Genomic DNA, 26,101 nt, shown 5'->3' on the forward strand with positions numbered 1-26,101 from the left:
CACAGCATTTAAGCACAGTATTCAATTAACATTTACTTTGAGTCTCCGAGCTTTCGTGTTCGCAGTGTGTGATCGTGTACTTCTTCAAAGACAGTAATTACGTATGTGTATCTACTTGTGTGAACAAGAGAGAGAGAGAGAGAGAGAGAGAGAGAGAGAGAGAGAGAGAGAGAGAGAGAGAGAGAGAGAGAGAGAGAGAGAGAGAGAGAGAGAGAGAGACAGTGTGAGGGTATTTCACCAGAGGGCAGTCATTAGAGTGTGTGTGTGTGTACCCAGGGTCCTCGCTAACAAGAGAAATGTTGCTCAGTGCTCATTAACGCACACACACGCACACACACACAATTACTGTGCTTCTATACAAAGGAAGCTCTGTTCACACATCAGTGCCATCATCCCGCATGTACCACTGAGAAAAATAATCAGGCTTCCAGAAAAGACCAAAGTAAATAAGAGAGAGAGAGAGAGAGAGAGAGAGAGAGAGAGAGAGAGAGAGAGAGAGAGAGAGAGAGAGAGAGAGAGAGAGAGAGAGAGAGAAAAAGAAAGAAAAGGCGCAAGAGGGAGAAAGACAGTGGGGAAGAGAGAGACAAAAAGAAAGAGCAAGAAAAAAAAGAAATTGAGAGCGTCAATAACAAAGACAAAGAGAAGTAGAAAGAAAGACACAAAAGAGACATGGAATGGGAGCAAAACAGAAAGAAAGAAACAAAGAAAAGAGAGATAGGCCAAGTCAAAGAGCTGGAGATGGACTGAAACCGAGACGAAGAGAAGAAAGGAGAGAGAGAGCGAGAGAGAGAGAGAGAGAGCGCGTTTCTTCGGGTATACAGCTCTATCACAGCTGCAGTGGATTTTCATGCTATAATCTGATAATTGATGCGTATTCTCTGCACCTTACACTGAGCAGATCCCGGTTATACTGTACACTCCAGTCAGATTACACATAAACCATCACCACTCCACTTACATAATCAGTCCCAGAGCACACACACTGTACGCTACACATACACAGACTGTATTTCTGACGCAGCTCAAATGAAGGGTCAGCAAAGACCCCCCCCCCCCCCCCCCCACCCTCCCAAGTTTTAACAGCTTCTTCTTTCAGCATTCGTGCTGAGATGCCTTCTAACATCCCCAGATGTACTTCAAAGCCATGAAACATCAATGTTGTTTGAAAGTTACATATATTAGCTACAGTTTACATCTAAACGATGATATATCCCCCCATTTTCTTAAAAGACGAAGCTTTCTTACCCTCTTTTTCCCCTCCCTCATCCTCTGCCACAAACGTGCTGCAGATTTTCCTCTCTTGCCTTCAGACTAATGTTTTCTATGTTTCAGAATATTTATGGGTCACTTTTTCAAACTTCTACTTCAAAACTCCTGCTTTTGGCCTTGGAATCATCACGAACACACAGATTTATAGGGACCCTCTTTACCAGTTTATCTCACTGTTATTTCAGGAGTGCAGATATTGGAGAAGGTAGCTAATCAGGCTGGCAATATAGAGGAGCCTGGGGGGACTAAACACGTCATACACACATGACTATCACAGGGTGTGGGTGGCTGTGAGGAACAGCAGGCTAAAGTAAGAAACCATATCTCCTCCTGCTACATGTAGCTGTCCTTGCTGGAAGCAATTGGCTTTTTTGTCCTCTTCACTGCTGCTACACTGATGAATCTCTCTTGATTTAGCTTGTGAGTTACAAGCCCTTAGCAAGAATCAAAGCCAAAGCCAAAGCACATGCTCCGATAAATATGAGCGTATTAGCATTTATGGTTTATTTTAGAATTTTTACAAAGGAACTAAGGAGGCAAAACATACAGTGGGGTCCAAAAGTCTGAGACCACTACGAAAACATGTTTACATATTACATTATTAAGTTAAGTTTAAATCCCACAAACGGGGAAATTTCACCTCCGCATTTAACCCATCTGTGAAGTGAAACACCACATACACACTAGTGAACACACACACACTAGGGGGCAGTGAGCACACTTGCCCGGAGCGGTGGGCAGCCCTATCCACGGCGCCCGGGGAGCAGTTGGGGGTTAGGTGTCTTGCTCAAGGACACCTCAGTCATGAACTGTCGGTGCTGGGGATGGAACCGGTGACCTTCCGGTCACAGGGCTGGTTCCCTGACCCCCAGCCCCTCAAAAAATATGGATTTGCGTGTCTTCCTTTCACAGGGGTCATCTAATTCCAGTATATGTGCTTGCATTATCATAGAAATTTGGAAGAAAAGTTAAATCAATGACAAGTGTGACAGACTTTGTATGAAAGCCTCTGATGAGAAGATCAAATGCTCTTGAGACTCATCTGGACCTGAGCTTCCATGGAAGAGACGGGACTAAAAAAATCTGACCTTTTCGTACAAAGGCTTTAACACGGTCAAGGCTTTAACACGGTCAAGGCTTTAACACGGTCAAGTGCACAAATTAGCCGGAATTTAAATACAATCTTGAACATTTCTTCATGCGTAGGTTTTTTCCCCACTCTTTTCTTTTAATCGTGAGGTTTTCTTTTTAATGGAACGCATGCGGCTGTTTGTGCACAAACATATTAAATGAAGTAGATACATACTGTGTTATCTGTCCTGTGCAGAAGTAGCTAACAGCTCCCTGAGACTGTCTGATGTTAGATCGATGTGATCTTGGACCAGAGTGGCTGCTCTGCAGTTAAAGTAGAGGAGAACCAAGGTAAAATATTCCTCCAGTAAAGTAGAAGTTCCTCCCTTTAGACCTCAACTTGAGTAAAAGTACTAAAGTATTTCCCTTCAAATGTACTTAAGTATAAAGTAAAAGTACTAAAAGAGTAATTCTGGCTCTGATGTCCTGTTATCATTTTTATAACCAGACTGGCTTCATGAACTCATTTCAGGTGAAAGTCCTCCAGCGTCTCTCTTGGTAAACCAGTCTTTTAATAGAACGTCATTAATTAGTGACGCTGACGTCTATTAAAATGATCAGAAGCACAAAACACTGAAGGTAAACAGTTTCCATCAGGGAGAACCGAGTGGCTCTGAAATCACTTTTTACACACAAGCAAAGTTTCAGTTTCAGATTTATTTACAACTTAGTTCCAAGTTTAAGTTGAATAAAAACTGGTTTTAAACTCAGGATCACAGATGAGCTCCTTTACTATGTTGATCTGTAGGCGTCTGTTCATAAACATAAACCAGCCCAAACTCATTTACTATAAAATGAAATGGTGTTTGTAGAAATTCAGAAAAAAGCCGCGTCAGTCTCGACTGCATATGTGGACATATTTCTATATTGAGCTCTATTTACACAAAGTTAGGTTAGTTCATCATTTATGTTGAACAGACTCTCCCAAAGTTTTACGCTGCTGCGCTGACGTTGAACCGCGTGCTGCACTGGGTCGGTCTGACCAACAGGTCAAAACCAGCTCTAAACAAAGTGACCGCTGGGCCCTGATTGGTGCTCTGGCTTTGCGCTTCTTTCGTTTTGACATGTTACGTTTTTATACACACAGAAACCAAAAGGAACGACAGATTTCTCAAAATGTAGGAGGAAAAAGTCGGATATTAGACTCTGAAATGTAGTGGAGTGAAAGGAAAAAGTCGCCCAGAGCGGAAAAACTTCAGTACAGATACACCAAAAATACTAAAGTACAGAAACCAATTACATTTATTTAGTTACTGTCCACCTCTGGGAGCTACAGTGTCCTCCTAACTGCCTCAACTAAAAATCAAACCTGATGAGCATATATAGGACAAATAACACGGCCTGTATCTACTACATTTATTTTGTTTGCACATGAACAACAACGTGCATTCAATTAAAAAGAAAATATGATCGTGCTTAAAAGAAAATGGAATGAATTAAGAAATTGTGATCACAAATTGGAAAAAAGTGAAGAAAACAGGCAGACAATTAAAAGAAAATGAGAGAATCAACTGCTAATTGTGGGAACAAATTAACAAATCATGACCACGAATACAAGAAAACATGCGTATGAACTGCAAAACATTCAGTCTAATTAATTTTTTATTTTTTACCTCTGTCCCCTCCGGGGCTCCGTATGTCGTAACTCCTTTTTTTTTTTTTTTTTTTTTTACAATTTTTAAACTTTCTATTGTTTATTTCCAAGTTTAAAGGATAAAAAAAATCCAGATTTTTAAAGTAATCTCAGACTTTTGGACCGCACTGTACTGGTGGAAATTAGCTGTCGAACACCTTTACGTTAGTTAATCTCCAGTGACCCAGATGAATACGTGAATGAACAAGCAAACATGGGGCAGTCGTGGGCTGGAGGTCAGGGATCTGGCCCTGTGACCGGAAGGTCGCGGTACGATCCCCAGAGCCGACAGTCCATGACTGAGGTGTCCTTGAGCAAGACACCTAACCCCCAACTGCTCCCCGGGCACCGTGGATAGGGCTGCCCACTGCTCCGGGCAAGTGTGCTCACTGCCCCCTAGTGTGTGTGTGTGTGTGTGTGCTCACTAGTGTGTATGTGGTGTTTCACTTCACGGATGGGTTAAATGCGGAGGTGGAATTTCCCCTTTGTGGGATTAAAAAAAGTATCAAGAAAAAAACAGCATTCAACAACAATTACACACACGTAGAAGCCACCAGTGCTGATTTTGTAGGCTTTTTTCACCAGAAACGGATTCCAGTATTGCTTTACAGATGATTACTAACCTCAGAAACACGGTCATTCACTCCAGCTCTCTATGGAAAGGTATGTCATTTCATCTTTGACAGCGAGCGAGACTGAAATTCAAGTATGTGTCCAGAACTGTGAACACCAAACACACAACAACGCGAGAGACCAAGCTGAACAAAGAAGGTAAATTCTTCATGGATGAACTTCACAGCTGTCATAGTAACAATGTCACGCAACGCCTACAGCAGGACTTCTCTCCATCCTGTCGACCCCCATGCTCTGCATAGTTTTTATTTTTCCCTGCTCTACACACTTGACCCAGAGCGTGAGGTCACTAATTAACGAGCTGAATATGCTGTGCTGGATGAGACCAACATTGGGACCGGGATTAGGAACCTGTGGTCTACAGAAAGATCAAACTAACTAATGCCAAAAAGCTAGACTAGCCAAGTTCTCACGACACTGATACAAGAACCTGGTTGGCAAATAAACACACACACACGCACCAGCAGGGGGCGTGTCCTGTACTCACTGCGTAGTTCAGTAACGCTACCGTGGATATTTTCCCCAATTGCTGGCTCAAGTGAACGAACAGCGACTCCCCAGCATTCGTTTGCTCTCTCAAATGCCGACAGCTTTTGAGGGGGAACAGGAAAACTGGTCCAGTTTAAGCAGCTGGGAAAAGCACTAACTTTAAAGCCCCATCGATGTTTTTGTTTCAGCGGAAGTGCTAAAACTCAACATGGAGCGCCTTCAGCAGAGAGAAACCCGGAAATGTGAGAGGGGCCTATTGATGTGCTTTGTGTGCCAACAGCTTTGCTTGCTTTTTAGGTGCACTGCCTAGTGCCTTGTGCAGGAGTCTGTTAGCAGTTAGCTTGTGCTACCAAGTTAATATTTGTCTATAGCGGTGTCGGAGGTGGAATTTCCCCGTTTGTGGGATTTTAAAAAGTATCACTACAAGATCCGTTCCTCGTTCGTATGGAGTATTTTCAGGCCTGATGCTGGAAATTTGTCAGTAGCAAAAAAACGCTGTGAAAATCGGACGGGAAAAAAAAAAAAAAAAAAAAAAAAAATCAACATTTCCTACCAAAGTCTGTCTATGCAGGCTTTATTCTGTTTGACTTCATAAACATCAATACAGTGATTTTTTTTTTTTTTTTTGCTTTGGTGCGTGTAAGCGGTGGTAGTGGTGCTACGAAGTTTCTTATTGCTCAGTACTCGGAAGAAAGTGTCACGTAGAATGGACAGAGCAGTTTTGCTCTGGAGTACATAAATCACAGGTTTTGTCCAGACAGGATGGTCACTTCTAACACACGGTCACCAAAGAACAAGATTTCTAAAATCTGACGGAAAAGTCTGACTACAGGACATTCATCTACAGCTCAATCAGCCAAGCAACAGACTTTAGACGAAAAACTCCGGCTCTTCGGATGTGATTCCTGCTTTTACTGAGCTCCAGAGCAGCAAGGGCTCAGTCAGCTCCTACAGAGACGGGTGTTGAAGGAGACAGACAGGGGTTCAGATCTATATAACATGTTCTACAGCTGTACGGAGGCGCTTTTTTGACAGGGAACAAAAGTCTCTTCTCCACTGCAGCACTGCTTGATCAAAAGCAACTAACACAGCGTAGCTAATTCTAATCAATGATTTAACCGTTAAGGTACAGGGAACTCATTTACACTGTTAACTACTCCATTCTGAGTAGGTTATACTCAGCGTGGAGTCGGACTCTGTATCTAACTCCCTAAAATCAGCATCTGTACACAAACTGTCACAGTCAGACAGACTCTTCTGCTCCAGTGCATCCTCTGTATGCTGGCAGCACTGCATCCCGTGCATTAGTCTGAACAAACTGCTTGCACTAAACATGGTTATCATCATTAGCGGAAAACCTGAAATCCACGCAGTCATGAAATCCCTGCATGTGGGTGGAAAACAAATCGACTGGCAGACCGTCACACCTTTAACGGCGATAATTTACCTGTGAAAATATGCATGTCACACAATCCTAGTCGCTGTTTTTCTGCCGCATTTCTCTCCTTTTTCCAACTGCAGCAGAGACGTGGCTCTGTTGCGTGTAAGCGAGTGACCACACTGCTCTGCTGGCCTTTTGTGATAAGATCAAAGGCTTTTCCTCTGCTTAGCGCTGGACACAAACACTGGCCTGCACTGTAATGTTTCAAATCAAGTAGACATGCTTTAGACACTCGCCCAGTTGTCAGCCTTCGCCTGACATTTACTTCTATAATCTATAAGTCTGTCCACTCTTATTTATTTGACTGATCGAGCCAGTATGTCACTGGTCAGTATGTCACTTTATCTGGTCACAGTGCCAAAGTTTTGTCAATACAAGCAACTTATTTTATGGTGCAACTAAACAAGAGAAGCCGCACTGCCCCCTCCACTTCTTGCCGTGCACTACAATCTGTCGGAATGAGGATGTTGTCATAGTGATTAGTGTAGTGGTGCTCATACACAGAAGTCACGTAACCAGCGTGCACTTTTATGTTTTGCAATGTTTCATAGTTTTACCTTCACTAATAAGACTAATGTAATGCTTGCTAGCTGCCAAATAAATAATAATAATAATAATAATAATACACTGCACTATAGCAAAACAGTAAGTGTTAAGATATCCATGATCGCCGTTCCCACAGGTCTGAAATCTACTTTTTGGGGAGCATGCCGGGGCGGGTGCTGTTTTTTAAAAATATCCAGAAATCTAAACTCCATCCATCCATCCTCAACCGCTTATCCAAGTCCGGGTCGCGGGGACAGCAGCCTAAGCAAAGAGGCTCTCCCTCTCCCCCGCCACCTCCTCCAGCTCTTCCGGAGGGATACTGAGGCGTTCCCAAGACAGTCGAGAGATATAATCCCTCCAACGTGCCCTGGGTCTTCCCCGGGGTCTCCTCCTCATCAGACATGTCTGGAAGGCCATCCTTGCCAGATGCCCGAACCACCTCAACTGGCTTCTTTCAATGTGGAGGAGCAGCGGCTCTACTCCGAGCCTCTCCCGAATCGCCGAGCTTCTCACCCTATCTCTAAGGGAGAGCCCAGCGACCCTGCAGAGAAAGCTCATTCCGGCCGCTTGTATCCGCAATCTCGTTTTTTCAGTTACTACCCAAAGCTCGTGACCGTAGGTGAATCTAAACTCATCTATTTAATTGGGTATTCAAATAAGGCATGTGTAAGAGATGAGGAGGCGGACGCGTATGCGTAGAGAAGCGAGATTTATTGGGGGCAAATCCATTTTCAGGGTCAAGACGGTCCAGGGTCAGGGAGCCAACATGGATAAATCGGGAGACAGACATGACGAGGAAACACAGGATAAACACAACGGAGGCCAGAAGAAAACAAACACCAAACAATATCACACACTTCAAACAAAGACCAGCGAGAGACGAGGGAAAACACAGGGCTTAAATACAGGGGCAGGTAGCGAGACGCAGGTGGTTAACAAGAGGGTAACACGTGAAAACAATCAAGGACAGGGTCTGGAAACAAGGGGGCAGGACCGGGAAGGAAGCAAAAGAAAAGCACATGGACAAAACCGAAACCGAAACAAAAGCACATGGAGGACTGGGAGGGACCGCATGATTGGCAGAGAGTAAAAAAATAATTAAAAAAATAAATAATCAAAGAAATGTCGAAACAGTAGCAGCTGATGTTGTACCACTTTGCATAATATGGGATATAATATACTTTAAAAATTGTTAAAAAATATTAAAAATATACTTGGGTGGCTGTTGATGCACTTGGCACCAGAGGGGCCTAGCGTGTTCTTATTCTCTTATTTTTTTTTGTTGAATTTCTTGGATGAATTCAAATTTTCACATCTGATACATAAATGCATGCACTTCATGATATTTCCATCGCATTATACAGATTCACAGTACACCGTGTTAAGATTTCAGCCTATTATAGAGCATATGGGGAAATGACGTGTGTTCACAGTGTGTGGATGGTTGCACACGTGCTGGGGGGGGGTCCTTAAGAAGGCACAGCATGACCACCTAAATCCAGGCACCAATACACCATTGATTATAGAGCACGGATTATAAAATGCTTTTGTTTTTGACTAAAGAAAGTGCTGACCTTTTATTCCAAAACTGACTACTAATCTTTTCAGCCCTGCCCGATTTATTACAGGATGCGTGTTACTTCTTGGCGGAGCCAAGAAAAGGTCAGAATTGGCCGTAGGATTTCTGACTGCAATCTGATGGATCCCCCACTTTTGCAACTGACCGTTCTGCATCAATCTGCATATGAATATCTGCTCACCGCATAGACAGGAGGACCTGCAGTAGCTGTGAATATGGGGAGAAGCAGAGGGCAGAAACTGCTGCGGTTCTATCCGAATGCCTGAGCATCTCAAAAAAGAGCCTTCCTCCACCTTGCCGCCTCCTCTGTTGCCATGGAGACCCACCGTCACCACGCTCGCGTGCTTCTTCTGGAGTCACACGTGTCTACGTCACATGACACACACATGCACCCCCCTGCTCTCGGTGATTGCTGGGGTCTAAAATTAAACCTCGATCGTGTGTGCATGTGAGAGAGAGAGAGAAACAGGGAGGAAGATGGAGAAAGTGTGGCTTCAGTGATTTCCAAAGCACTATATAAAAACCTACCTCAGCCCGTATCCCTACCGTATAAAGGCTGTAGATGCGCTGCATCAGCTGCGTATATTTATTTTGTATTGGTTTTATTTGTTTACTATTTGTATTTTGCATTGACCGTTTTCATAAGCATCAATTCCACAAGTCAAACGCCTCGTGTGTAATCGGGCAATAAAGTGATGCTGATTCTAGAGAACTTGTCTCGAGCAGATGATGCTTGTGGAATTACAGTCTGATTGCGAAGCCTCCAGTAAAAGCACTGGGCTAAAGTCACTTGCTGTATTCCTTTGAGAGACGATACAGACACAGAGGCACCTTCTCCAGAGTTTAGCCCCATGCCTTACGTAACCAGTGCCAACCAGGCCAGATAGCATCACCATTCCTCCATGTGTTACAGAGAAGAGAGCGAGATGGAGAGATAGTTAACTAGAGAGAGAAAGAGAAATTGAGATATCTGAACAAAGAGTCAGAAGAACAACTTCATGTAATCAGGGTGTGGGTTGCTTTGTGGTGTGTTTCGTGGTTTATGTTTGAAGTCCGTTACCTCCAGGTCATCCAGTGAGCGAGCCAGGCTGAGACGTTTGGAGCGTCCGAACGATCGCCTCCCAGAGGAGCGCTGGGGAAATCCCATAGTGACGCCCCGGAATCTTCCGCCCTGAAACACACACAAATCCACACACACACACACACACACGGTAAACATACGTCCTTAAACTTACACAAACACACTGGACAACGGAGGAAAATCCTCCCTTAAGAACGATTTACATTTACAGCTAAATGTCCATCCATCATATCTGCACGAGTGTAGCATTTAGTAGGAAATACACTGCCATGCAAAAGTTTAAACATCTGCTGTAAAATTATTATTTTTTTAAGTGGAGATTTACATGGGCCTTCTAACAATTTGCTGTAAAGCCAAGCATTGACCGTGTGATTTGAGCCTGTTTTTAAGCCCGATTTGGTAGCAGTGGAATGAATTTCATCATCAGGCTGAACTTCAGCTTCATCAGCTATTGTTTGCCATGCAGTGTGAGAGACGAAGTGATGCCAAATTAACCACCCAAATGAGCTCCAAATGAAGACGCTGGAGATCGGATGGAGTTCTGACATCCAAAACCACAAACAATGAGAAACACTGCTCCCACACAGATGAACACACCCATATACGGTGCCTTCCGAAAGTATTCACCCCCTTGGATTTTTACCCTGAATTGTATGTGATGCATCTGCACAAAAGAGTCTAAGTTGGTGAAGTGAATTGAGAAATCTTTGAAAATAAAAAAAATTAAAAAACTGAAAATTGGCATGTGCATATATATTCACCCCCTTTGCTAGGAAGCCCCTAAAAAGCTCTGGTGCAACCGATCACCTACAGAAGTCACTTGCTTAGTGAAATGAAGTCCATCTGTGTGCAGTCCAAGTGTCACATGATCTGTCAGTATATACACACCTTTTCTGAAAGGCCCCAGAGGCTGCAACTCCATTAAGCAAGAGACACCACTAACCAAACATCACCAGGAAGACCAAGGACATCTCCAAACAAGTCAGGGACAAAGTTGTTCAGAAGTACAAGTCAGGGTTGGGTTATAAAAACAAATATCCAAATCACTGGTGATCCCCTGGAGCACCTTCAAATCCATCATCATCAAATGGAAAGAACGTGGTACCACAACAAACCTGCCAAGAGAGGGCCGCCCACCCAAACTCTCAGACCGGGCAAGGAGGGCATTAATCAGAGAGGCAGCACAGAGACCAAAGGTAACCCTGAAGGAGCTGCAGACTTCCCAAGCTCTCCAAGCTGGAGCATGTGTCCGTATGACCACAATAAGCCGTACACTCCATAGAGCTGGGCTTTATGGAAGAGTGGCCAGAAAAAAGCCTTTACTTACAGACAAACATTGGAAGGCTCGTTTTGTGTTTGCTGAAAGGCTTGTGGGAGCCTCCTTAAATGAATGGAGGAAGGTGCTCTGGTCAAATGAGACCAAAACCAAGGAAAACGCTATGTCTGGCGCAAAACCAACACCTCATCACCCCAAGAACACCATCCCCACAGTGAAACATGGTGGTGGCAGCTTCACGCTGTGGGGATGGTGTTCAGCAGCAGGGAATGGGAAACTGGTCTGAGTCGAGGGGAAGATGGATGGTGCTAATTACAGGGATGTTCTCGAGCAAAACCTGTTTCGGCCTTTCAGCGATTTGAGACCGGGACGGAGGTTCACCTTCCAACAGGACAATGTCCCAAAGCATACTGCTAAAGCAACACTCGAGTGGTTTAAGGGGAAACGTGTGAATATATCGGAATGGCCTAGTCAAAGCCCGGACCTTAATCCAACTGAGAATCTGTGGTCAGACTTGAAGATTGCTGTTCACCAGCGGAGACCATCTCACTTTAAGGAGCTGGAGCAGTTTTGCCTTTAGGAATGGGCAAAAATCCCAGTGGCAGGATGTGGCGAGCTCATAGAGAGTCATCCAAAGCGTCTTGCAGCTGTAATTGCTGCAAAAAGGTGGCTCTACTTCAGGGGGGTGAACAGTTATGCACACTGAAGTTGTCTGTTATTTTGTCCTATTTGTTGTTTGCTTCACAATAAAAAAAATCAAATGTTCAAAGTTGTTCTGTAAATGAAACGATGCATTTCAAATAATCCATTTAAATTCCAGGTTCTGAGGTAGCAAAACACGAAAAACGCCAAGGGGGGGTGGGGGGGGGTGGATATTTTTGCAAGGCACTGTATGCCCACTTTGTTATGCCTGACTGAATTGAATTCATTCATTCATCTGCCTCTTATCCTCCTGGGTCGCTGAGGGTGCCAATCATAGGGCTGAACTGAATTGCAAGGTATAAATAAATATTTTTAAACTGCCTTAGTTTCTATGTGGATGTAGTGATTAGGGAGGCATTTGAGATTCAACCAGTGTTTTTGCTCGAGACTCGGATGTGCAGCTTTATTGGAAATTGAGGCGTCTTTGGGGGCTGCCTTTCACACGCAGTGTTAGCACCCCCGTCACGTCACACCGAGTGGGTTTGTACAGCGTGGGCATCTAAATCGCAGGCTTTACCTACAAACGATAGGTGGTTCAAACGTACAGCGTGTGGGACATTGTTACCCCATCGAGGCAAAAGCACTGGAGTAAAAAGCTCCCCTGGTGAATCCTGCAAACCTTTCAGAAAATGTGTAAGTTGTGTGTGAACTGATTTCTAGCTTTTGATTTCTTCCCAGAAATATTATTTAGCTGAGCTTGTATGGCAGTTTCACAGAGATAATAATAATAATGATAATAATGATAATAATAATGATAATAATAATAATAATAATTTTAAATTATTTAAATTTTAAACACAGACAGTCAGTCACTCACACCCAGGGGTAATTTAGCATGTCCAATTGGCCTGACTGCATGTCTTTGGACTGTGGGAGGAAACCGGAGAACCCGGAGGAAACCCACACAGACACGGGGAGAACATGCAAACTCCACACAGAGAGGACCCCGGTCACCCGGCCGGGGAATCGAACCCAGGCCCTCCTCGCTGTGAGGCGACAGCGCTACCCACCACGCCACCGTGCCGCCCTTAACTCTCAAACTCATAATTATATATTTTTAAAGAGCATTTCTTGTCCAAATCAGTTTGAAAATCTTCATTCAGAAAAAAAGAGCATCAGACCATCTGACACCAAAAACTAACTCTGTAACAAGGGGAGGCCGGAATGGTGCAGGGTCACATGGACGTGGGCTTCTGATGGAACAGAATGTCGCCCTGTTCCTTTCAGGGCATAAGTGTGTGTGTGTGTGTGTGTGTGTGTGTGTGTGTGTGACCTGTCTGGTTTGATGCGTGTGTGAGTTATTCAGTATCCGAGAGGCTGTAGCCTCTAATACGACTCCACCAACTCTTGCCCAAAGGTCTTAAACCCATCTTTTTGCCTGAGAGCTGTAACAATAACCCTGTCTTCACTGACCACTGATCACCATCCACTGACCTCCCTTAGAACAGCAGTCCTCATAGCACAGGGACCGATCAGAGGCCTAACCATCAATACTTATGCAGTTCTGAACATTTTTAAATGAACAAACCTCAGACTGTGGTTTGACATGATAAAGCCACACGCCTAATATTCAATCCAGCTGTGTACAAAATTCACTTTCAGTGCACTTCCATCAGGTCTGTACAGGAGATAAAACTCTAAATCACGTTTATAAAAACACAAAGACAGTACGCTCATCTTTAATGCCGAGCAGCTTTTCTTTGCATTTTTATGGATGCAATAGACATGAATGATCTGCAATTTTTCTGACCATCATTTGCGGTCAACCATCAAATGCAATTATTTGCTATGGATTAATCTCCAGACATTTTTTTTTGCCAAAAAGACCAACATTAAACTTCTCCATATGAAACCTAAGACATTGTTCACTAATCCAAGATATCATTTACAACGGAAGAAAACTGCACTTTCAAATGTGATTTTGATATAAAAACATTTGATCTTTTTGGTTTAGGATGCAGGCTATTTTATATCATAAGAGCATGGAGGAGATTTTTGTCATTTCTTCACGAGTCCACTGGTACCTGCTGCCCTCTGTCCTGTTACCTGGCTACTAGCTGAAAATGGAAACACCTGAACGCTCTAATACGACTTTATTCGCATTTATAGTGTTTATTTGGTAAATGTGCTTCCGTCACAATTTACCTCATTATCCACCTGAAGCAAGCGTAGAAATTTTTATGTAAAGTCTGGCAAGTCTATTTAAACTTGGTTGTTGCCATCGAGTCTTTTTTTTATTCCTTATGCCAAAATACACATAAATATGTAATGGAAACACAGCGACAGACAGACAGACAGACAGACAGACAAATAGGAATATCTCCATAAGCTGGTGTTGAGAGGCTGGCTGATTTGAGCAGTGTAATCAGTCTCCTGTGTTGCCTGGAAACGCAGAGAGCTCTCAGCCTGTGTCTTCAGCACCATCCCTGACTTTCAAACGCACACACACACACAACTACAAACACACACCAAAGACTATTGTGTGTTTTCTGTAATCTATTTTTAAGCACACACTCCTTTTGCATCTACCAGGAGAGCAGCTGAGTTCCATCAGCGCTCTGCATAGAGCTGAGTGTGTGAACAAGACAGGAATCAGTCAGCCTTTACTCTAACACACACACACACACACACACACACACACACACACACTAATCTTACACTCCTTTTTGTGCTCAGGAGAAAACCCTATACACTTGAATGTAATGCATTCATGCTCAGACATCCAAACAGCTGGTATATAACTTAGCAGTGAGGAGAAAAGGATCTTGTTCACTAGGGATGTCCCAATCCAGCCTGGGAGATCAGTATGAGGGCCAAAATATTGGATGGATGGATGGATGGATGGATGGATGGATGGATGGATGGATGGATGGATGGATGGATGGATGGATGGATGGATGGATGGATGGATGGATGGATGGATGGATGGATGGATGGATGGATGGATGGATGGATGGATGGATGGATGGATGGATGCTTTATTGATCCTGAAGGAAATTTAGCATTATTCTGATACAGACACCTATTTTAAAACCTGTAGTATTGACCAATACTTTTGATATTTGTCCTCAGAAACAAGCTTTAAACCAACATGAAAACTCATGAGCAGTGAAAAAGGTGATCCGTTCAGAAACCAATCCCCTGTAGACACAGTATCTCACGAAAGTAAGTGCACCCCTCACATTTCTGCAAATATTTTATTCTATCTATAGACGACACTATAGAAATGAAACTTGGATATAAGTTAAAGTGGTCAGTGTGTAGCTTGTATAGTATTACAGATTTACTGTCCTCTGAAAAGAACAACACAGACATTATTGTCTAAATAGGCAACGCAAGTGAGTCCACCGCCCAAATTGTGCTCAGAGTGTCAATATTTTGTGTGACCACCATTATTATCTAGCACCATTAAGTATCTAGCACTGCCACCTCCTTCCGCTTGAGGATGCCCCACAGGAGCTCAATTGGGTTTAGGTCTGGAGACATACTTGGCCAGTCCATCACCTTTACCTTCAGCAAGGCAGTGGTCATCTTGGTGGTGCCTTTGGGGTCGTTATCGAGTTGGAAAACCGCCATGCGGCTCAGCTTCCGAACGGAGGGGATCATGCTCTGCTTCGGAATGTCACAGTACATGTTGGAATTCATGTTTCCCTCAATGAGCCGCAGCTCCCCAGTGCCGGCAGCACTCATGCAGCTCCAGACCATGATGCTACACAGGTAGGCGAAGGTAGTGTGAGGAGTCTTATTAGTATAGTTTAGGGTGCTTATTGAACCCCAGTCTACAGTGTAGAAGGCAGAGGTGTTACCCACTACACTAACCAACCAATGTTCTTGGACTGCTTGTCTTGAGCAAACTGTTTCCGGGCTTTGAGTATCTGCTTCAGAAGAGGCTTCTTTCTGGGATGACGGCCATACAGACCGAGTTGATGCATATATGGTCTGAGGTATATGGTCTGAGCACTGACAGTCTGACCTCCCACTTCTTCAACCTCTGCAGCAATGCTAGCAGAACTCATGCAGCTATTTTTTGAAGCCAACCTCTGAATATGACGTCGAACACATGGACTCAACTTCTTTGGTCAACCCTGGCGAGGCCTGTTCCGAGTGGAACCCGTCCTGGAAAACTGCTGTATGACCTTGGCCACCGTGCTATAGCTCACTTTCAGGGTGTTAGCAATCTTCTTATAGTCTAGGATATTTTTGTGGAGAGCAACACTTCTATTTCTCACATCCTCAGAGGGTTCTTTGCCATAAGGTTCCATGTTGAATCTCCAGTGAGCGGTATGAGCGAATTGTACCCAGAACACCACATTTAACAGCCCTGCTCCCCATTCACACCTGGAACCTTGTAAATCGAACAAGTCATATGACACCAGAGAGGAACAACGACACAATTGGGCACAATTTGGACACGTTCACTATGAGGTGGACTCACTTGTGTTGCCCATGAGAAGATATAATAAAATATTTGCAGAAATGTGAGGGGTGTACTCACTTTCGTGAGATACTGTAGCTCTGGCAGCGTCATTCCAAGGTGCTTGGCTCCCCAAGGTCCTTGGTGCTTTGACCCCAATGATTGCCACTTTGCCATCAATTTTAGCGGCAAACCAAGCGGAAGCTGGTTATCTTGGTTGCACAGTATGATAACTTACACATGAACCTCGTTACCCACTGTACAGTGGCCAATTGAGACTCTCCTCCACCTTCAGCACATGGCACGGCTGAGACTTGAACCTGACCTCCAGATGAACAGTGCACCTCCGAACTGCTGTATAAATGCTTTTGGTGAAACCTGGGGAACGGTCATGCTAATAAAATGGAGCACCTGGACATCCCTGTACACACATCACACACCACTCTTTGACTACCCATCATACACTCACACACAGACACACAGACACACACACACGCACTCATAATTACAGCCACAGCTGCACACCAGCTTCTCCAATAAAAGAAGGCAAAGTAAGCAGCAAGATGACAGTGTGTGTACGTGAGGGCTAAGTGTAAACACATGAACTCATATTATCGCATGCATATGATGGAAGCCTAAAGCAAGGAATCAAACAGATCAGGTTGCCATGGTGAACACGTTCACATCTCTCACTACCACTGGCTAAACCACCAGTTAAGGCGAGTAAAGATGCCTCAGAACGCATAGAAACACTTCAGCATCCAGCTCTCTCGCTTCATACTAACAGACCTCGCTCACAAACTATATTTATCTTTGCATGCAGACCATCAACTGTCTGAGGACACCTTAAACTCTTTCGACGTTTTTGAGCATTGCTCCATTTTTCTGTTAAAGGGCTCATATCATGAAACGGCCAATATTGTTTTGTTTTTTTAAGTGTTTGACTACATAAACACTGACGAGGTTTTAAAAAGTACTGCTCATTTTGTAGTCCACAGAACAGTCCACAGACCAAAACAGTCTGGTTTTAATTAATTATTGTTGTGATGTCACAAAAAACTAATTTACATAAATCTGCCTATGTGGCTTGCAGCAGTTTAGCACCACCCATTCACACTTAAATTATAAAGAGTGTTTCGGCCTGATCCTGCTTTTCAAACCAGGCAAAGTGTGGCGAGAAGCTTACGGATGGCTATCCGAAGTTTTTGATTCCAGCTAAGCATGTAAAGGCAATGGCACCAAATACTGAAAGTATGGTTTGATCTATAACTATGTCTTTAGCCTAGGTGTGTAAACCTTTGGCCTCAGCTGTAGGTCGCCTTCGGCTTGTGCCAGAGATCAAATCCCAGCCGTGATGTCATTGGTGATAACTCCCTCCTCGAGTGCTCTACTGCTTTAATTCAGCAGTTAAATAAATACAGTAAGAAATGAATAAACTGGCCGTGAACGCGGCTTTAATATGTTTTAATGTTCAGTTCCTTCCTCCTAATTATAGCTCCTTAACGAGCAGCTCGTTGCTACGTCAGAGTAACGAGCTCCGCCCACTCGCCGCTCAGCCGGTAGTTCGTTCTCCAGCTCCACACAGACCGACTTTTTGGGACAATTTGGGTATTTAGACTCGTCTCATCTTCAGAGTCGGACCAAATCGGCTGTCAGTCAAATGTGAGTCAAATTTTCTGTTTGTGCGCAAATTAAGAAGTAAAAACAAACGACTTGAGCGTCTCCTACAGTTTTCAAACTGGTTGCTTAGCAACGGCGGGGAGTTATACAGTGTTTGTGAAAAAAAAAAACATGACAAAATAGCAACACGGTTAGAACGCTTGTCAACCAATCAGCCTGCACGGCCAGCTACTAAATATTAGGTATAGTGTAGCTGCTGCAGTGACAGCCTCTTGTAGTAACGGCAGCTTATTTAACACTATACTTAAGATCTTATTGCATAAAGTGATATACAGTCAACACACCACCGCTGTGGCCAGAGGCTGCAGCGACGAGGCAGCAGCGACGAGGCAGCAGCGAAGAGGCAGCAGCGAAGAGGCAGCAGCGCAGAGGCAGCATCTAACTCTTTCGTTTGACATGAGAACAAGCGGATACTGCAACTGAATCAGCTTCAATGCATGAAACCAACCTACCTACCAGCAGCTCACCTGCATGGCATTTATATGACGTATGCCCTAAATCAAGCAGACAAGCAGGCAGCCAATAAAATTATAAATATATAATTTATTTTTTAAGATGACTGAAAGACGGCCGTGTGATTATTTTCCTAAAATAAATTTAAACACAGTGTATGAGACGCTTCTGCTTTAGCCGTTTTATTTCTGAGGGGTGATGTGAGGTCAGTAGCATGAAATGAAAGCGCAGTGTAAACGTCTTTAAATGGACATAAAATAGTTGCAGCATCTCTTTATACCAAAAAAAACAAACAAACAAACAAACAAAACAAAAAACATTTACTGGACGTGTGCACAGATTATTAGAACCCCTGTTATTTTTTACGTTCAGATTTACTCACACACCTCTCGGACGGAAGTCCGAGTGCTCAAACTCACCAAAGTGAAAACGATGAAAATGACGATGTGAAATTTGCACGCATGGATTTTATTAGTCTGTAGGAAACGCTGATCATTAAGGGCCACTGTGAAAAGCTAATGTCCTCTTTATTTGCACTGGCACCACTAATTACACCGAATCATCCAGTTCCAGATCCAGTTGGGAGGGTAAGATAACATGGAGTGGTGTGGGTAGCAGGAAAGTCCCTCTCTTTCTGCCTCTTTCTGCCTCTCTCTCTCTCTCTCTCTCCCTCTCGGCTTATCGTGTTTTACTAAGTCTCTAAAGAGCCATCTTTCCTGTTTATTCCATTCCAGAGAGGCCGACTACAAACCCCACCAAAACATGTCAGCGCGAAGCCGATCTGGACGTAACTCTCCCTCTTCCTCTCTCTCTGGAATCTCTCTTCCTCTTTTTCTTCGTTCTTCTGTTTGTAAACCTCTCTCCCTCTCTCCCTCTCTCCCTCAGCTTAATCAGTATTGACTCTGTGTACCCAAATGAATGCTGGTCAGTGTGCAGGATGCTTGTCACGATTGCCCAGACGGCGCGGTGCAACGCCAGTCTCCCAGCTGAAGACGTGTTTATGTTGGGAACGCTGCAATTAAAGAGGCATGCCGGAGATACAGGTGTGGTTTTGGGACTGATATGACAGTTGTACTCAGTTCAGACCCCAAGCACTGTTCTAGTCTAGACATGATCTCTCTCAGGAATTCAAGGCAACACACACTGACTCACAGGCACACGAACCCATCAAATAAAGCCAGCGGACACCACTTTGCATTCTTACATTTGTCACATGCATCCGTTCAACCTTACAGAGACCAAACCACAGTCGTCACAATAACCATCCTTCAGTGAGACTAAATACTTCACAGAAAAAACTAAACCTATTTTTCACAAACTCTAAATATAAATCACCACATCCAAATGAACTGAGGAGCTTCACTATATTCTGATAGTGAAGCACTGCCACCTGGTGCTGAGCAAGTGCAACACTTAATTACGCCACCATTCAGTTGGGATTAGCTCCACGTGTTACCAGCATTTCTTCTGATTTTCAGTCCCATGCGAATCCACCATCTCGAATCCACTGCAGACTGTCTGTAAAGATTACAGCTACTTTCACCTAAATGTAACATTTAACTCCAATTTTTCCAAAAAGTTCAACACAATTCATCCATAAGACACAAACAAAGTCATTCTCAGTGCTTTACTATGAACTAATTCCATACTGACCGCTTTACTGTGGTGGTGATGCGAGTCAGGGGCTGCAACCCAAATTTAGCCACTTCATTTACTATCCAAACTGACCAGTGAACCCACTGGTTCTGTTAGTGGTTACATGTAATGCCGTTAATGATCAAACAGAGGTAAATCTAGCTTTTTAATTATTTTAGACCACTCTGACTCTGATCACTCCCACTGTGGACAACTGACAGAGCATTTTCACATCAGACCGCTCTGTACTACCTGTGGCTCAAATCAAGCTGATATGTATTCTCCTGTGTACATCTCTGGATATTTAGATGAATCTGAACTCAAACAGACTTTTTTTTCCATGTCCCTGGTCACATTAGGCATTATACATCATGTCAAATCACTTTAAAGCACAAAATTACAACACTGCACAGCATCAGGTGGGGAAATATAAGGTATGAAACCCACTGGAGTGGTAAGGGTGGTACCTCAAATATATGCCTTCAGTGTCTTTATTCAGGGAGCATAATTGTATCATATTCAGCTGCAATTATAGATTTTAAATTACATTCACTTCCTCACGGCCTTCAGTCTAGACCTTTTATTTTACGTGCTATTGTTCTATTTTAAAACATTAGGTTAGGAAAAGCTTAAAATATTACCTTCCCTCTGTAGATAACATTAAAACGTGCAACATAACACACACACACACACACACACACACACACATTCTCTAAGCCGCTTCTCCCTCAGGGTCCCAGGGGCAGGATAGGGAGGATACACCCTGGACAGGTCGCCAGTCCATCACAGTGCAGACAGACAGACATACACAACCACTCACACACTCACACCCAGGGGCAATGTAGCACATCCAATTGGCCTGACTGCATGTCTTTAGACTGTGGGAGGAAACCGGAGAACCTGGAGAACCCGGAGGAAACCCACACAGACACAGGGAGAACACAACACAACACAAAATGTCTAATTTAATGCAGCAAAGCCGAATTCTACACCTACCACTAACTACACTGCATTCACTTCACACAGGTAGTTACATGGAATTTTACAGAGATTTCTTGTCACCTGCCAAATGTCATAAACTTTACAAGCCCTACAGTAAAATAACATTAGCTCACCTCCCCATGTAAAACTATTCCTGTCTAAATAGGTGCTAAAATCACAACACGCTGATTTTTGTCTCCGGCAGCAGCGAGAAGAAAAGCGGAACAGAAAAAAGCAGAAAGGACAAAAAAACTGAAAAGGTTTGGAGAAAACTTCGCTGCACTTCAAAGCGCACGGTCACCGCAGAGAGACGTAATTATGAGCCGGTGACCAGGTCTGAACTACACCCCCGATACCTGTCCCCACTCCATCAGGCACGGGTCCTCTGTGAGGCAGCGCGGGGTGGTTTCTATGACGACCGCGCTGACTATGACCCAGCCTGCTCTCTGCTCCAAGACCACCTCACCGACGCTGGTCTCCCCTAGCAACCGCGTTCTACGGTTCTGTGCTGTAGGTTTCAGGCTGTAGCTTAAAAAAGCCCTTTGGCAACTGGTCCCAACCTCAGAGCTACACAACACATCAGTGTGTTCTCATGTCGTCACATCAACAAGACGTTATTTGGAGGACTGAAATCACTTCAGTGGATTAAGATTAAGATTAAGAGACCCTTATTAGTCCCACAACGGGGAAATTCCACCTCCGGATTTAACCCATCCGTGAAGTGAAACGCCACACACACTCTAGTGAGCACACACACACCAGGGGGCAGTGAGCACACTTGCCCGGAGCGGTGGGCAGCCCTATCCACGGCGCCCGGGGAGCAGTTGGGGGTTAGGCGTCTTGCTCAAGGACACCTCAGTCATGTGCTGTCGGCTCTGGGGATCGAACCGGTGACCTTCTGGTCACGAGGCTGGTTCCCTGACCTCCAGCCCACGACTGCTCCATGAACCTGAAAGCTGAATTCAGCAAGTCACATTAGGCTAAAGCAAAATTTGTTCATCTCATGGCTACTTTACTTACTTTAACCCAGTGGTTTGGCCAAAAATCGGATTTACACATTAATTAATTACAGACATTTCTCAAATAGACCCACGTATGTGGTTTCTGACACTGTATGACATGCACGTATAAACCTGGACAGAACTCACTGCTCACACGGTTTCAGTTTATATGACGTATTTTAGTAGCTTTCTACAAATCAGCACAGTGCAAACCACACAAGCATCCAAACGTACAAACAAAGGAATGGTTGAACTTTTTTTGAACCCTTCAACATAGAGGTGGGAGATATGGCAAAAAGCAGCATCACAATAAAATAGGGTTGTTTTTTATTGTTTTGTTTTTTTTTTTTACATTGCACATGTAACAATATATTTTTTTTTATGACGGCTCATAATTTAGACAAAATAAGCCCACATTTTAAAAATACAATGAAAAGCTTGAAATGACTTACAATAACATTTCACACACTGCGCTGCACAAAATCCAATTAAACAGGACTAATTACGCTCAGCTTCGCCAAAAATGCAGTTGGAAAGTGATTTTTTTAAAGCACGGATTTTCACGCTGTGCTCATAAAAGACTATTGTGACACATTCTGATGTGATTTATCAGACAATAAAAACCGCCATACTGCCCAGCTCTACTGCTTCATAACGCTGACATAACCATATCATGAACGTCACAGCAGATGCCACATCCTGTCATGAGTTGTCTCGACAGCTTTTGTTCAGTAATAATAAGAAACGTTTCACCATCACCAATAAACGACATGCCAGATGCCAGAGGGTCCCGCTCCCCTCAGGTAGGAGGCTGCGGAGCATTAAGAGTAAAACTACCAGACCGAGGAACGGCTTCTTCCCTGAAGCCGTGAGACTCTTAAACTCCAGTTAGACAATCACTGCAACGGCACTTCATGTCCACTTATTTATCTCTGCTGCTGTCCTGAACCAGTGCCTCCACTATAGGACCCCTCCACTATAGCACCCCTCCACTGTATCACCCCCCCACTGTATCACCCCTCCACTATATCACCCTATACATCACCAGTATTAAGACGTACACCTTCTACCTCGAACTCATGCTGCTGTTATTTGCACCTCACTATTTATTGTTTATGTTACTTTTGGGAGTTTAACTGGACCGTGAGTACAATGTTTCATTCCACCTCATGTACCACATGTGATGCAAATGACAATAAAGCCTTATCTTATCTTATCTTATCTTATCCCGTTTACTGTTATGATGGATAACTAGAGTACAAGTAGCAAATTCAGCATGTGACATAAGCTGTCATGACACACATTGCGCCAACTGTCAAAACAGTCAATCATCAGCAATATTAACAATAATATTACTGGAAAAAATTTGTAATGACAGCATAAGACTAGATTAAGAGACCCTTATTAGTCCCACAAATGGGGAAATTCCACCTCTGCATTTAACCCATCCATGAAGTGAAACACCACATACACACTAGTGAACACACACACACACACTAGGGGGCAGTGAGCACACTTGCCCGGAGCGGTGGGCAGCCCAATCCGCAGCGCCCGGGGAGCAGTTGGGGGTTAGGTGTCTTGCTCAAGGACACCTCAGTCATGGACTGTCGGCTCTGGGGATCGAACCGGCGACCTTCCGGTCACAAGGCTGGTTCCCTGACCTCCAGCCCGTGACTTCCACTATGTCATGTTTATGGAATGGTTATGTCACTATTACGCAGCAGTATTCAAGTAAAGCCGTGTTTTGGTTTGTACAGCTCATTTGTAGGCTATCAGTTTAGGTTACTTGTTAGCCACATCAGCCTTGATGCTCCACTGCAACACTAAAAATCAGACTTCAGGCATCAAACAAATTCAACTTCTGGACAGACCGCTGCTACAAGCCCAGCCAAAGCCCAACTCAATCCAACTCACAGCTTCGGAATCTACCCTTGAGCTCTACTCGCTGTACGCTGATCACTCACTTCCTCGTATTGTGAAGCCCTGTCCGAGTTAAGAATGGAGCTGTTGAACAATAAAGGTGGACGTGAGTCTCCCTGTGGCAGGAAGTCTCTCCGTCTCACTTATCTGAAGGAGTCAGGAGACGCTGGCCTGCTGGTGAAGCTCACGCGCTGAGCGCAGGATCATCTCTGAAGCGCATTTACACACTTCACTGACCACTGCAGCCTGACGGAACGACAGCATCTGCTCATCTCACATTTCAGTCACATCTTTGTTTCATTAGAAGGACAAACATCCACTCCGAACGATCTTTTCCCTCCCTTCAATGGGAGAAAACTGGACAGCAAAGCTACAAAAACATGTTACACCACGGTGGGAATCCCAGCTACTGGCCCAGCCTTCTGAATTCTAGCGCACCTCAGGCTGAACTTCATATCTGACTTCCTGTACACATAAAACAAAGCATGGGATTATAAAATAACAGAAACACCACACGAGACAGACAGACAGACCGACAGACAGACCGACAGACCGATACAGACAGACCGACCGACAGACAAACAGACAGACAGACAAACAGATAGCTAGACAGATAGATACAGATGGATACAGACAGACCGACCGACAGACAAACAGATAGCTAGACAGATAGATACAGATGGATACAGACAGACCGACAGACCGACCGAAAGACAAACAGACAGACAAACAGATAGCTAGACAGATACAGACAGATACCGACAGATACCGACAGACAGACAGACAGACAGACAGACGGATACAGACAGACCGACCAACAGACAAACAGACAAAGATAGCTAGACAGATACAGACAGATACAGACAGACTGACCGACAGACAAACAGACAGACAAACAGACAGACAGATACAGACAAACAGATAGCTAGACAGACAGATACAGACAGATACAGACAGACCGACCGACAGACAGATAGACAGATTGTCCGACCGACCGACCGACCGACAAATAGCTAGACAGACAGATACAGACAGACCGACCAACCGACCGACAGACAGATAGCTAGACAGACAGATACAGACAGACCGACACAGACAGACCGACCGACCGACAAATAGCTAGACAAACAGACGGACAGACAGACAGACAGACAGACAGACAGACAGACAGACAGACAGACAGACAGACAGACAGACAGACAGACAAATAGACAGACAGATAGATAGATAGACAGACACTTTATTGATCCTGAAGGAAATTTAGCTAAATAATTTTACCCGTATGCATGAAAAGAGGCTCCATGTCCTTCGTACAAACAAAACTGTCACTGAAACGTAAAATACGCAAACAGAAAAAGAGAAAAAGTAAGAAAAAAAGTGTAAAAACACGACACAAAGCACGGAGCTACTGGAAAGGCTGCCACCCACAGCGGCGCCGGAAGCATGTTGCCCCACTAGCCCCACTCTGGCCCGTCCATCAGTGGAAAAAGACCACCACAGGACCCCAAGTGGCAGATTTGATCTGGGTGGTGGATCTTAGCACAGCAGTGATTCGAGGGTCGAGGCGCGTCAGGGTGTGTTGTAAGGGTACGAGCGTATCAAACACTGCAGTCTGCACATTCGCCGTCCACCTGATTACACAGGCTTACAGTAGTGCGCAAAAGTCAGAGACCACACTTCATGATATTATATTAACCACTAGCCTAAGGAACATATGTTAAAAAAAGGCTATAGTTTAAAAATATTAAAACAGAGAAAAAAAGGAACTTTAAGCTTTTGCTTCATGTCTTTAAAATCCACAGGTGTTTGTGTCCATCACTCCACTGTGAGAGACAAGGGTCAACAAGGGTCAACAAGGGTCTAAAGGACGTACAGCTGTCAAGACGTTACTACTGAGGAAATGAAATAGATCAAACAAACTGCAAAGAAGATGCTGGTGTCAAAACAATGGACTGACCACCCCAGAGTCCAGACATAAATGTGTTTGGGATCACCTGGTTGAACAGCAGGAAAAAACAACCAACTTCCAAGACTGAACTTTGTATGGTGAAAGAATATCTGTGTACATTTCTTTAAAAAAACAAAGCAAATCTCACAAAGAATGGAAGTATAAAGGCAAAGGGTGGACACTAAATACAGAAAAATGAAGTATATTTAGTTGTTATTTTCCGTTAAATATACATTTCTGCTTTTTTCCTTATACGGAAAATGAATATGTATAGAAAATGAATGGCTGT

At 44.0% G+C, this 26,101-nt stretch overlaps 1 protein-coding gene across 3 annotated transcripts in view; it reads right to left on the bottom strand.

Annotated features, from left to right (window-relative positions):
• The window catches only part of rgs12b (regulator of G protein signaling 12b), a 100,354-nt gene that overhangs the window by 65,876 nt on the left and 8,377 nt on the right, over nt 1–26,101 (bottom strand). For all 3 annotated transcript variants that reach the window (XM_017723790.2, XM_017723791.2, XM_017723793.2), the window contains exon 4: nt 9,782–9,892. In XM_017723790.2, the coding sequence (XP_017579279.1) occupies nt 9,782–9,892 (111 nt within the window). The remainder of the gene's footprint in view (nt 1–9,781; nt 9,893–26,101) is intronic.

Source organism: Pygocentrus nattereri, chromosome 5, assembly GCF_015220715.1.
Source record: "Pygocentrus nattereri isolate fPygNat1 chromosome 5, fPygNat1.pri, whole genome shotgun sequence".
In the NCBI taxonomy this organism is placed as follows: domain Eukaryota; kingdom Metazoa; phylum Chordata; class Actinopteri; order Characiformes; family Serrasalmidae; genus Pygocentrus; species Pygocentrus nattereri.